We start from the raw sequence: 14,837 nt of genomic DNA on the forward strand, positions 1-14,837 counted from the left end.
CCTTAGATCCACCTAGTCTAGTGCCATGTCACCCTCACCAAGGACCTTGACCTTGATTCCTTTTTTATCATTTACATGAAGCCCAAAAAAATATAATACAAACATTGATCCTTTAAAGAAAAATGTCGACTGACCCTTCCGAGGTCATGTTACCTCGACTTGAGCACAACATATAGTGATTTTTTGAAGGCATGTTCTGCTTTTCTGCATACTCCTTACAGAAATATGTAGCCCAAAGAATACGTGCAATATTTGTTACAATTTTAAATATGTTCAAAATAACTCGTGGAACAAATCTACAGGAGAAGAAAGGTTAGGGCATGACGTCAAAGGGCCATGCAAGAAAGTGATTCATTCCTGAGACCACGACTGGGAAAATGCATTAAACTAAGCAAAACGTGTAAAATAGCCTCAAAATAATTGTCTCTTGTTAATCATCCTTAATTGGGAACTTGCTAAGATGGGTATTTAACCTCTACTACATATTGCAAAACAAGCTAATCCAACCCTTTCTTAATGCTTGAAGAACCCAATGCAGATCATGCTTCTCCCAAGTCTCTTTCTTCCCAAGCATGTTCTAACGTGCATCCAATCTTGGAGTCATATAGTACTCTGGATCATTGAAGAACCTTACTATTGCATCAGCCTTCTCAGCAGAAAGATCTGTATTTTCCAATATTTCTTCTTTGCTGGCTTCAGCAATTTCTTCAATTGATCCAATACCTTGCAGCAACTTCAGAAACATCACCAAAACAAGATTCAAGAATACAGGAATACTATTCCAAATTGTATGGGCTTCGATGGAGCTTGTTGTGTTATCCTCATATATGAAAGTTCAGATATAATTAAGGGTTAACAGGTTTTGTATTTTCACATACTGTGTAGGCATCATGAGGACTAAGCCCACGTATGGACGATAAAGCTGCAGCAAAAGCCTCAGAAGAACAAACCAATTGCTCTCTCTGCAAAGCACATTAATTAAGACATCAAATAAATCCTTTGGAACATCATGATTGAAGACAGTATGGCTGATAAAGCTAACTAAGCATGCTATAGTCAAGACAGATTCTGTAGCAAAAATCAAAGACAAGCTGCCAGAACAATTCTTTGTGGGAATTTTTGCAAAACATCTTGCAAACAACACGTATGCATGTGCCCCAGATGGAAGCATAGATATCAATGAGGACTTACAAAGAGTATGAAGCTTGATTTCTCTTGTTAAAGCTGAAAGATCACCTTATGAGGTCTTGAAATGCTCGTAGGTCTATTATAGTGTCGTTGTTATGTCCTCTCAAATGGGATTGGTGTAGAAGCTGAGGCAATGGCAGAGTGGATATTTGGTCGAGGTAGTTGAAATATCTTCCTTTTCGGACCTTACATCTACTCCATGTTTGCCTTTCTCACCTACCTGTTAGCTGAAACTAACCTCTGAGTTGGGACCAGGGGTTCAGTCCAACTCAAGCTAATTAAAAAGAAGGGCGCCCCTGTGCTTTATTTTATTCAAACATATAGTATTGTAGACCTATGATTGGCTGACTAACTACGACGACTGACATTGACAGTGACAAGCCTACGAACCTACAAAACAAAGAGAGCATCATCGAGAAGGAGAGACAGCTGAGTGAGAAAGGCTATGACTAAGTAGCGACCTGACTGGAGGCTGAAGTGGAGCAATGACCTGAGCGAAGTGGAGTGGCAATCCGAGCGGGGAGCGACCCGAGGTGGACGGTGACCGGACGGGGGGAGAAAGAAATAAAGAAAGAAAGTTTATTAAAGTCTTCTGAAGACCGATGGATCTATGAGACTATGAGAAAGCTGATACACGTTAGTTGGAGTGGAGCTACTAACGAGCATCCACACCCATACAAAAGGGAAAAAAATTGTATCCTACATAGTCAGTGTGGTCCCTTCCCTCGTCGATAACATGAAATCAGATATAGAATGCTGCCGTCTCCCTGTGGATGCAATCCTATGCTGTCTCTCCTGGTCACGGATCTGTGCCTAACAAGAGCAACAGTCACCCCTGCTGGTCTCACACCCACTCTGAACATGGAGGGAATGCCACCGAGTGTAATCCGTGCATCAACCCATGCCTAAGCTGCCGTGTCACTGGCTCTGGGTCCCAATCATTCCTAGGACCTATAGGGGGGGGGGGGGGTTTGGTTGTCTATATGGTCCGGCTGGAAGAACCCCGTGATCATGCTCTGAGAAGAGTCCACTAAGGCATGCTCCTCTAGTCTCTAAGATCGAAGTAGGTGCTCATGATGCCTAACTGCCTCATGAATGAACGCAGCTAGGCACCTTTGATCTAGAAAAGTGAGAAATCGAGATAACCGACCTGTTTCTTCCTATGAACTACTCAACGATACTCACGTATCGTGTCACGTTTGGTCGGAAGATTATGTTTGGTTTCGAATCTAAGTTGGCAGATCAAAGCCTTATACTGATCATCGAACCAACTGTTGCAAGGGACAGTGCCAAGGGGTGGTAGGCGAGAAGAGTGAGCACTGTGAGGAAAGGCATGAAGTGCAGCTTCATGAAGTGAGCGGGTGATCAGGGCAACACGGTCCTCTAGTAGGGGTATGAAGTCAATATATGTGAGGAGCGTATAAAGGCAAGCTAAGTGCCTAGGTGAAAGACTACGATCGAAATTGTATATCCTAATAAGTGCTATGAGTGATCGGAGGGATGAAGGGTACCACGAGGCGGGGTATGGAGATATGAAACAAGAGATAGGTGAGGTCAGCCCCAGGAGGTAGTGGTGCTACAGAAAAGTCAGTGATGCGTGAGGCAAAGGAGGGGGGTCACATGATGTGGTCAACGACGCTAGGACCCCCTCCACAGGGGAAGCAAGTAAAACCACCCAAGAATGGCCATCTGTCAAGACCATTATAATAATCAGATCATGCATCCTGCCAGGATCTTGCAAAGCGATGTGATAGGAGCTCGCCTATCCGTTGAGACTCGCAGCAAACTTGCATCCTCTAATTCAATGTCTAGTAACATAATAGAATCATCTATGAAGTCAAGGAGTGATACCTGACGTGTGTGTCCCTGTCCTCGCGTTGAAGTCCCCAACTAAGAGGACTCTCTCATGACTCGAGAAATCAATGACATCCTAATAGAGAGATGAATATTGTGATGTCTTAGTCTCCTTTCGGATATCTCGGTAAAAGTGTGAGGTCTCGACAGAAGTAACATACTACTATGAACAAATCCTGGTTGTTTATGTGTCGGATCTCGATCTAGAGAAACCTAGAATGTGGGTCTCTCTTCTCTACTGAGATGGCCCCCAAAAGAGAAGACCTATAGAGAACTACTACTCCACTAGACCCTCATACTCCTCCAATGTTCCTTGTCTCATCTCTGTATGCCGCCTCCCAAGTATAGCCATTGACCATTGGTAGAGGACGCTCTGGACTCTGATGTGTCTCTGTATAAAAGACTATGTTGCGACCTGCAAAGGATACCGAGAAATTCCCTGGTTCCGACCATAAGGTACCATTATAGTACCAAATGGTGCACGGTAGGTTCTCGGATGTCTGAGTCCCATAGACCCTGTCCCCCTATGTGGGAGAGGGGCCCGATGGGTGCCTATATCCCATAGACCCCGTCCCCCTATGTAGGAGAGGGTCCCTATATCCGATGGGTGCCTGTAAGGAGTCGCCCATCTCGTACTACCGCCCACTTCCCATCCTTCCGGACTTGATCTCACTGCTGTAACAGAGTGCGTCTCTCCTCTACCTGTAGGGGGGTGAGATCCTCATCTTGATGGGTGATCGCGTAGGACATATCTATGTCATAAAGCAGCAAGTCACACATGTGCATCATGGAAGCATATAATGAGGGGCTGCTCTCATCTCTTCCCACTCGCCAAGCCCTCTCAATCCCATGCTCTGCTATCCCTAGGGTGGTGGCCACAAATCTAGTTGCATCACTCATCGGTGTACTCTCGGTGTGCAAAATGCCACATGGCGCGAACCCTAATGTTGAGCGCCTTACTGGCTCTTTGTTGCTGCTCCAAGAGAGTGGCCGAAACAATTGCCTTCGCTGGTTCTCGTTTGGCCACATCCACTCACGGCAATGTCTCCTCGATGACAGATTGCATACTTGCAATCTATGCCTCAACAAGTGGCGTGCTCCCTGGACTGTACGGATAGAGGTGACCTCCTCCCTGAACTGTGAAATGTTTTGTTTGAGCTCCTGGATAAGGCTAGCCTGCTCTTGAATAAAGCAAGCCTGCTCCTGTACAACACGAGATAGATCCTAGGTATATCGGGCCTGCTCCTATCCGAAGCGAGTCAACTCCACCTCTTGTGCTCGTATACTATGCACCTTTATAAGTAATGCCTTCCATGTTTCTGGTGGATCAGCTAGTCCCTGCCCTAGCTGAAACTAAAAGGGCTGAGGTACAAAAGTAGGAGGGTGGGGCAGGATGGTAGGCGGTGACCAAGCGAGCTAGATATGAAATGCAGATGGCTGAGATATGGATGAGAGGTGCCCAGTGCGGTATGAGAGAGATGACCGAGACATGAGTGAAATAATCCCACTAGGATGTGGGAGAGATGGTTGACTACGAGGGACAGGTGGAAGGAAAGTCGAGTAATGTGGACCTGTGTGTATCGCCTCTGGTGAGGTTGACCTGAGTGATGAATCGGATAAAGAATCTATGACAAAAGAGGTGACAGACCACCCATCACGGGTGTGGATGTAACTGTAACTGTAGATATCACTACAGATGTAGCTATAGATGCAGCAGTGGCTGAAGTAGACCCCGTCAATGTAACTGTAGTTGGGACTGAAGTGGATCCTATCAATGTAGCTGTAGCTAGGACTGAAGTGGATCCTATCAATGTAGATGTAGAAGTGGCTGCAGTTGTAACTGAGGCGGAGGTTTTATGGATCACACTACTATCCACTCCAAGCCTACTCCGATTGAAGCGTTTATTGACATCTTCAAGTTTGAGTTGTACCTGTTCAGGTTTGTCTTCCTTCTTGAGCTTGTCTTTGTCTTTGTCAGTGTCCTTCTCTCTTTCCCCTTTCCCCATTGCAACTACAAACTCTCTGTTATTTTTTGTCTTCGCAAGTGCAAAGGGCCTTTTAGCTAGGCCAGGCCCTATGGCAGAGTCCCCCCCATTGTGGCCTGGTAGGTGACGAGGGGAGGTAGGATGAAGGGTTGTTGAAGGAGGGACACGGTGCAGTAGGAGTGGATGGAGGGCAAGGCAGAGAGTGGGGGAGGGCTGCGGGTGGCTGAGCAGCTGAGCACCTAGGTGGAGTAGGTGGGGGGCGCAATAGACCGGTGAGAGAGGTGCAACAGATGGAGAGGGCAGTGCAGGCAAAGGGAGCTACAACACGGGCACGAAGGAGCTGCAAGAGGCAATGCGGGCAAAGGGAGCTGCAAGAGGCAGTGAAAGAAAAAGAAAGAAAGAATGTTTATTAAAGTCTTCGGAAGACCGATGGGTCTATGAGACTATGAAAATCTTGATACAACAAGCTGTGGTAGTGGAGCTACTAAACGAGCATCCATACCAATGCAAAATGCAAAAATGCAGAATAACAGTACTAAGTCCTAAGTACAACATAGTCATGTCAATGGTCGACTATATATCAGTCTCAGCATCATCATCAATATCATCATCATCATCGACAGCAGTAAGAGCAAAGGGAGCTACAGGAGGCAACACGAGCAGAGGGAGCTATAGGAGGCTGTGTTGACGTGGCATGAGGGATCGTGTTGATGTGGCGACAGGGAGCTGCACTGATGTGGCGAGGGTTGCGATGACATGGCCGGGGCTATGCTGACATGGCGGGGTAAGGCTGTGCAGACGTGGTGAAACTGACATGGCAATGCTGATGTGGCGACACTGACGTGGTGGGGTTGGGCTGTGCAGATGTGGCAACGCTGACATGGTGGGGGGTAGGGCTGTGCTGATGTGGCGGAGGTAGGGCTGTGCTAACATGAGGTGGGTTGCGCTAGCGCTAACGTGGCGGGGGGTTGCGTTGATGTGGTGTGAGCGTAGAGGGTAGCGTAGGGAGTAGAGATGCAGTGCAGGGAGGCAGAGTGGCAGCGTACGTGAGGCGAAGAGGCAACATAGGCTAGCAGGGCAACTTGAGAGAGAAAGAAAGAAAGAAAGAAAGTTTATTAAAGTCTTCGGAAGACTGATGGGTCTATGAGACTGTGAAAATCATGATACAACAAGCTGTGGTAGTGGAGCTACTAAACGAGCATCCATACCAATGCAAAATGCAAAAATGCAGAATGGCAGTACTAAGTCCTAAGTACAACATAGTCATGTCAATGGTCGACTATATATCAATCTCAGCATCATCATCAATATCATCATCATCATCATCATCGACACCAGCAAGATATCAGGATGGATGAGGCAGTGGAGGCATGAAGTCGGCAATAGAGTGCTGTCGGCCACTCAGAGCTGCGGTCTTGGCACATCTCCTGGTCGTAGCTCTGCGTCTAACCAGGGCTACTCTGACCCCTGTCGGTCGGGCTCCGACTCTAAACAAGGAGGGGATGTCCCCAAGTGTGATCTGTGTGTCGACATATATATATATGTATATAGCATCTTTTGTAAGCAAAAGTCTAACCATGAAAATTGTAAACATGGGCAGTGGAGAGAGGCACTGCATACCTCCTCCCTACAAGTTAATCCACCGAGGAGTGTCTCCAACCCCTGGTATTGCTCCAACACATCCGAGGAGTGTTTGTAGCCCTTGAGGCTGTTGCTGTTTTAGTAGCCCACCAAAAAGAGAGGGATGTGTCGTATGGCTCCTCACGATTACCACTGTTGGGAGAGGATCTTTTCCCCTCCTCGCTACTATTGTACATCAGGAGGAGCATCAGTTGTATTTCCCAACTTCTGCAAGGGGGCTGCAACCAGCCCAACCCTCAACCTGTCTTTCGTGCTGTATTTGGTCATGGCTAGGGTGATCACCTGCTGCACAAGCATGAAAGGAAAGGGAGATGTTCTGCATATCTCCTCCCACCAAGCTGCTTCAACACATTGAAACCACGAGGAGGGCTACTCTTAGTCACATTGCTAAAAGGTAAAATAGGAGGGAGGGCTCTCCTATTATTAGGCATAGTTACCGGGGAACTCCATTTCCTCTTCCAAATGGGTGGAATGCCGTTCCCTATTTGGAACCATACCCGAAACACCTAAGACGTTTCCCAAATGTCAACGGGCCCAAAATGCCAGGGATCACCGTTCTCCCATTCGGGGCCCAATTTCTCTTCTTGGCGCCGTGCGGAATTCCGTAAGGTGCCAAAACATTGCATTTTCACAAGGTTTCACATTGCCCATTGAAACTCCAGCTCCTCCTAGCCATCTAGCCGACTTAGCCTCTCAGCCCACCTCTCACTGTCAGCCACCCTTTTCTCTCAGCCCCTCCGTCTCACTGCTCAGACCCCTCCTCTCAGCCTCATCTCGCATCCCCTAGAGCCCTTTTCTTCTAAGTTCTCCCTGCTCAGCCCCTCCCTTTTACTGCAAATTTGCAGCCATTTTGCTGCATTTTTTTGCAAGAGTCCCCACCCCTCTCTCTCCCTCTCTTTCAAGTTTCAACCTTACTTTCAATGGCTCCTCCATGTGGCATTCAAACAGACAATAAGTCTCCTTGGTGGTTGGTGGTAGATCCCCTTGCCAAGTACGACAAAGAAAAAGGAGGAGCACACGAGTGGGATTGTCACTTTTGTAAAACAACAAAAACTGAAGGCACAGACTGAGTGCAGGCTCATTTATTGGAAGCAAGGGGGCAAGGCGTCTCCCCTTGCCCTTTAGTTCCAACAGCAGACCTCACACGTTTCAAGGCGATGGTTGGACATATTGGATCATGACCTATGAAGGTCCAGCATTGCCAGCTTCAGGTACAGCAGGTTCTTCCATGTGTGGTAGCACACCTACTTCCGCTTCTATTTTTGCCTCCTTGTCTGGGATAGAGCTTCATCTGCACATACACGTGGGGATACCACTTCGCCAGCGCCAAGAGCCGTGCAAGCTAGTCTTGTGCCCTCATCGCATGCTCGAAGGTGGGCACATGTAGATGCAACGATGTGTTGTTTCTTTTATGGAGCAGATGTACCCACAATAAAATCCCGCAATCCTTACTTCATTGAAGATTGCAGCCTTTGGACCATCATACACTCCTTCCTCATTAAGCCAAGCATCATTGTCTAAAACACCATTGCTTACCACCAACTCAAGATTAATACAGAAATATCTATAGTCCAAATTTAATGGCACAACTCACACGAGGGGGAGGGTGGGTTTTGAACAGAAACGTTTCAAAATTTTAGCACGACTCTCGACTAGAAACTCACTTTATCTATACGTCACATACACATTGTGTGTGTGTGCGTGCGCGCGCGTGAGCACACGCCCCACCAGCCATTCCCTCCCTCTCTGGGCGATCACTCCCTAGCCCCTCCCAACTCATCTCGTAGCCTCTTCAGGCCCCCCCTCCCGGCCCCGTAGCCCCGGCTCCCCTCCCCCTCTGCCACGACACCTTCCCAGCCCAACTCCCAGACCTTGCAGCCCTCCCCACCTGTCCCCAGTCGAGCTGCTGCAGCTGCTGCTGTTCACTGTGGACTGCTGATGTGGCTGGCAAAACTTCCATTGATCTGTTGGTACTACCACTAGACTGGTCGGGAGAACTTTTGCTGTTGAGGACACTTTGAAGGAGGGCTATGGCTGCAACTACAACAATAAAAACTTGTAAGGATCTGCAAGTTATCAGCAAACAATCTGCCATGCAGAAAAACTGCAAGAACAGGATCTTTGGAAGAAGAAGAAAGTGCAGGATTGCGTGTCGACCATGACGACATGGGGCTGCGTAGAAGACAAGTGGGTGAAGAAGGCCCTTCAAGAGGCTATGACCAATTACCTTGTGGGGTCACCACCTAAGGCCACATCTAAGGTTTTGAATCACATTAAGAAAATCTGTTTGGTGTTGATTGGAAATTTCGACAGTCTAGAAGCCACAAATGTGGCATTGATGGGGTAGACGACGCATGTGGACAAAGCCCCTGCTGAAATGAGAAGCAGAGGGGAAGATACAAGAGGAGTGGAGGATAGAGAAACATAAGAGAGAAGAATGGGAAAAAGAGAAGGCTGGGTGGAAGCTGGAAAGGACCAGGACCAAGGGAAAGATGCATGCCTTGGAAATGGAGCTGCAACAGTTCAACGTAATGAAGGGGTCACCAAAGCTTTCATGCAAGGTAATGGAGGAGCTAAAATTTAAAAAATGGACAGTAAGGAAGGAAATGGCAGCCATGCAGGCTACTAACAGGGGAAGCATGAGGACATTGTGAACGGGATGGCTGATGAGCATGCTAAATCCTCACAGCAGATAACCAAGGGAAAGAAAGAGATGCTAGAATGGAAGGAAGGGTCAAGAAGATACCTAGCCTCAAAAAAGAATTCATATCAGATGCTCCAGAGGAGGACAAGAGGAGGAACAGCAAAGCCTTAATGTACATGCCAGAGAACTGCTGGCAGTGGTTGACACCCCAATGGCCAATGCTGAAGCCTTAATAATTACCAAGATGGATATTAATCTGACATTTGAGGCAGCTCGAGAGTGGGTAAATCCAATGCACCAACAAGGCTAATGGCGATCACATTCCGGAATGCAGCGGACAGATCTACCTTCATAGGCATGAGGGCGATGCTGAAGGGGACTAGGACATACCTAGATGATGACATCATGCTCTTGCAGGCAAGAGCAAGAACGGAGGGGATCCGAGTGATGGCAGCAAGACAGAAGGGAAATGGGCTGCCTGCAGAGATGGTAAGGCGACTATCCGAGAAAAAGGAGAAAGAGGCAAGAAGGATACAAACAGCACATGACGGTGTCAGCCTATGGGGTGGAGGTACAAAACAGATTGAACGTGGCTATGTGGGACTGTAATGGCATCCTTTGGTCCAGATATAGGAGAATTCTCGAAGACCTACACTGATAGAGATGTTGTCTTCTACATTGAGTCACATAAGAGCCTTGAGAGAGGGCTACCCATACTGGAAGGATACACGTAGGCTTGGTTCACACGAAGGAGATGAGGAGAGATAGCGGGGTATGAGGCTTTGGGGGGGTAGCTATTCGCTTAAGATCACATTTGAGACCGCTCATATCTATGATGCGGAAGGGGGAGCATGCACAACACATGTGGATATGAGTTCAAGCACCGAACGCAACCATGCTTGATTTTCATTGCAATATGCTACTTTCCAAACAACATACGGATAGAGGGGTCAGCACGGCCTAGTATGCACGTACTTCCAAATGGTTTGCCAGTCATGGTATTCAGATGGATCAACTCCCACTTGTTTAGTACACTTTGGATGCCCCACCCTCTCAAATCCCACGAGGATTCGTGGATGATATCACTACCTTTTCCACTTGCATCATTAGGTGTGCATTGGTCTCTACATTATTGAGATTCCGCAACATAAAGAGACTTTTTTGAGACGGATCAGACAATAGGAGGTGACGCTGATACAAAAGACTAAGCTATTCCAAATACAACAGCATGTCACAGACTTCTACACATTCAAGTCAACACCATGACACAATGGAGTGGAGGAGGAGGAGCTAGCTGATATAAGGACAAAGTGAATAAACGGGAAGAGGCGACAAGGAGTTGAGCCAAAGCCATAGAGATCAAGGACAAGGCAGAGACAGATCAGAGCACACATGATGGAGGTTCAACCTATCTCAGCTCTACTCATAAGGGAAAGTCAGAGTCGCGATGTCACTCTTGAGATGGCCCTCTGGATACAAAGATCATAGAGGCCACGCCTCCCACCATAGTGAGAGACAACTCGATAAAGGCATATAGAAGATATCTTTATATCCCACCGGAGGACTATCGAGGAACTAGGATCATAGTTGATCACATCTCCTACTCTCTCTCAAGACTTTTGAGTTTTCAGTCTAGCTAGCTCTTTTTTTTTGTTTCTCAATATACCATTCAATGAGGCCCCTAGCCAGCCTTGCATCATCAGCCCATGGCAGCTTGTATGAGATACTATTTTGATTGCACTTTGTCTCATAGGCCCATGATGCCTTTCAAAGACGTTCATTAATCTCTCTCTCTCTCTCTCTCTCTCTCTCTCTTCGACCGCAATCTATCACCTAAGTCACTTCGACCGCAATCTATCACCTAAGTATTATTCCCATCTATGTACATTGCTTTACATACATTGATCACATACCCCTACTAGAGGACCGTGCTTCTCTAATCAGTCACTTCATGAGGCTGCCCTTCATGCATTTCCCTATACCACTCGCTCCATACGGCCCCCAATCCTTGGCTCTGTCCCCTGTAATAGCTTGCATGATGATGAGTGCAAGGCTCTACGCCGCCTACTGAATTTCGATACCAAGCATAACCTTCCAAGTGAACGTGAGACAATACATGAGTACCATTGCTTGGTACGCAAGAAGAAATAGGCGTTTATTGGTCGGAATGAGGAGTTACTAAACATTATGTTTAGCAACAACTCCAAGGACTTCTGGCGGAAATTCTTGAGCGACGGTCCCCCTCACCTCTTACGGAACATTTGGGTTTGGCACACTTATGCATGCGCACTATACACCTTTCCACACTAGCCCGATCTCGATCTCACACACTCACCTTGCCCTACCTCCTACACTCTTTTCACCAAGGTGGGTGTCAAAGATGTAGTATTGAAGCTTTATAATGGCCAAGAGAAAGATCATGAGGGTTTATGCACTAAATTCATTGCATAAGGATTGATATCCTAGCTCCTAGCAAGGCTCTTCAATGAGCTAGTTTGTCTTGGCTTACCACGCACCTGGACCCTTAACCCCATCTCACCCATTCATAAGGCAGGGGATCCCATGAACCCGAAAAACTACAAGACCATCATGATTGGACATGTCATGTACAAGATATATGCATCAGTACTCAATACCAAGGTCAGTCGATTTGCAGAGATGCAAGGACTCATAACAAAGATGCAGGCCAGCTTCTGACGCGACCACGGGACCATGGATCACATACTTGCACTCGAGGTGTCATTGAGGAGGCTAGGGCACGGAGACAGAGAGTCTATTGTTGCTTTGTGGATTTTCGCAAAGCCTTTGATACAATACCAAGGGCTCATATTTTCAGACGGCTACAGGAGCTGGGCTACGACTAGGAGATCATGTGGGCTGTTATGGTACTCTGTGGGAGGGTTTCAAGTAGAGTCTAGACAGGAGCTGCTGGCTGGACACCAACTAGGGGTTGATGGGTGTCTGCTCACTCGTTCCTTGATTTGGATCTTGTTGTACGCAAATGATGTGGTATTGTTGTCCTCCCCTACAAAGGGCCTCCAAAGACACTTAGATGCCCTACAGTCTTTCTGCGAGTCACATGATTCGAAGGTCAATCTTGGTAGAACCAAGGTCATGATCTTCAACACATCCAGAGCAGCTATGCATAGAGAGCAGTTCACTTTCGATGGCTCACCAGTTGAGATTGTTTCATCATATACATATCTAGGGGTTCTCTTCTCTGGTCCTATTTTCATGATGCGACTTGCGATACAGGTCCATTTGAGCATAGGATATGCCTCATTGTCCAGGTTAGAGAGACAATGCTTCCACTCACACTTTCAGGACCCTCGAACCAAGGTTCTCCCCTTCGACTCCCTAGTTCAGCCAGTAGGCATGTACGGTAGCCCTGGAGAGTGGACCGGATCTCTTGGATGCAGAGTGGGCTCGAGTAGAGCATCTCCCGGTTCTCATGCTGTCGAGGATGATACACAGAGTAAGCCATCACTCCCCCACCAGACCATTCAGGCTGAGTTTGGGTCATCCCCACTGCAACTTGATGCACCTTTCCAAGTCATCACTTATATGTACCGGGTCAGAGGGTATGGCGGCTGCACTTCAAGGCGACGTAGACTACCATGGCTAGTAGTATCCTCCTCCATGTCCCTAGCAGCTGAGGGAGATCAGAAATTCTTGTATGCACACACATGCCAGTGGTTTCACAGATTGGGGCTACACATGGACAAATTACCCCTCTTCCATTACAACATTGATACGCTCTTTCTCCCACTTGGATATCATGAGGTCGACCAAGTCATACGTAAGGACCTTCTACACCTACACATGTTCAGGACTTGGTTGGCACCAAGTGAGCTCCCAGTGCGATTCAGCTATAGAGATCACTGTTTGTGCATTTCTAATGAGGGCTTCATTGACCCCCCACGATATACACGGATTCATCTGCCCCACTCATTGAGGATCTCTATTGGGCAGTTTTTCGAGTTTCATCACATCAGAGACTAGTGCTACATCTAGAGTGATAAGCCAAGGGACTACTCTATGGACCAAGATAGCCATGTTTGAATGTGCTCCCTCATAAAACACCTAAGGTGGTGACTAGTGAGTCAGGGCAACAAAACAACATGTGATGGAGTAAAGTACCTCTCCTTATCTTGCCAATCACATGTGAAATGCCCTATCCAATCCTCTAGGCCTCTCTATGACCCCAAATGCACTATTGAATGGACTAGTCCATGTTGAAAGAGCCAAAAGAGCATGGAACTTTTACTCTTCTAGTGGGATCTCCAAGGCCACCTCCACCAAAAATGAGTCCACATCTCCCTAATGTGTTTCCAACTAGGTTTCCACTGCAAGATCTGAATTTGCATTCATCTATCATTTCTGATTGTGTAGCTATAGAAGGAGAAAGTCTTATGGAGGGATGCTGAATCAATCCATCGCCACTCTCCTAGAAGGAGAAAGTCTTATGGAGGGATGCTGAATCAATCCATCGCCACTCTCCTAGGTCCCATGGTAAGTGCTGAAGAGGACAGCCACCATAAAGCCAAAGGCGCCATGGATGGCCGATAATAGAGAAGGGTGGTTCTATAGACTAGGGTTCCTCACACGTGCTCACACATACAATGGCTAGGAGAGCATCCTTCATGAGACAATGGGACCATGGCTTACTTTTCACATATATTGCCACAAGGCCTTATGGCATTTTCACTCTTCGGATAAGTTGCAACAGCCTCATGTCTTTTATGAATGACTTCGTATGAGGTTTTCATAGGACTTCATCTTGGATTTGTGTATTTTGGTCATACTTAATATAAGTTTTCACCATTTGTGATGGTGAAGAAAAGAATGCAAAAAAAATAAGTTCACTTTTAGAGCATTCTTTACAATGAAGAGGTGGGAGAAAGAGATAAAGACAAAGATGTAGGCGAGCGGGACACACACACACACACCAAGAGTGTGTACCCACATTTATTTCTGTTGTTATATTAAAATGAATGAGTTGACAGCTTTTAAACAAATGATTACATCATGATACCAAATTGTAAAAACGGACATTCAAACATGAGATGTAATGACAAATAGTAATCGTACCTCTAGATCAATTTGTGTAATGGTGCCTTGACGTTTGCACTCTGAACATCCCATTAGAATTCATAATTTAAAAAAAACAGAATGTTATAATTGAACAGTCCATTACGTATGCTTTGGTTGGCAGTGCTAAAGCAAGGGCAAACCATGCCATAGTATATCTCATTGCCAATCAGAAGGGGAAAAACCTCTCACATTAATACACAAATATAATTACTTGGTGTTAATTTGCACAGTCAAGCCATCGAACACAACAAGGTCCACTGTAAACTATAGATGCAGACGTAAAGGTTTTCCTCTTATTTATATGTTGAAAACAGATTAAGAATGAAAATTCTGTTTCATACACCTAATGTGGGCACAAACAAGACTTTGTCTGCATTTTCACCACAGAAAATAATATGTGACAGCGAGCATTTATAACAAAGAAGACCATA

At 46.5% G+C, this 14,837-nt stretch overlaps 1 protein-coding gene across 1 annotated transcript in view; it reads right to left on the bottom strand.

The window, feature by feature from the left end:
• Window positions 1–520: 520 nt before the first annotated feature.
• Window positions 521–14,837, bottom strand: part of LOC147890311 (DNA ligase-like protein) — a 28,111-nt gene continuing 13,794 nt past the window's right edge. Inside the window, exons 5-7 of the mRNA XM_087391130.1 lie at window positions 14,404–14,444; window positions 879–962; window positions 521–733 (exon numbers count right to left, since the gene is read on the bottom strand). Coding sequence (XP_087247256.1) covers window positions 578–733; window positions 879–962; window positions 14,404–14,444 — 281 coding nt within the window. The 3' untranslated portion in view covers window positions 521–577. The remainder of the gene's footprint in view (window positions 734–878; window positions 963–14,403; window positions 14,445–14,837) is intronic.

This window comes from Dipteris shenzhenensis, chromosome 19 (assembly GCF_047967505.1).
Source record: "Dipteris shenzhenensis isolate YYH24624 ecotype China chromosome 19, Dip_SZ_1.0, whole genome shotgun sequence".
Classification (NCBI taxonomy): Eukaryota; Viridiplantae; Streptophyta; class Polypodiopsida; order Gleicheniales; family Dipteridaceae; genus Dipteris; species Dipteris shenzhenensis.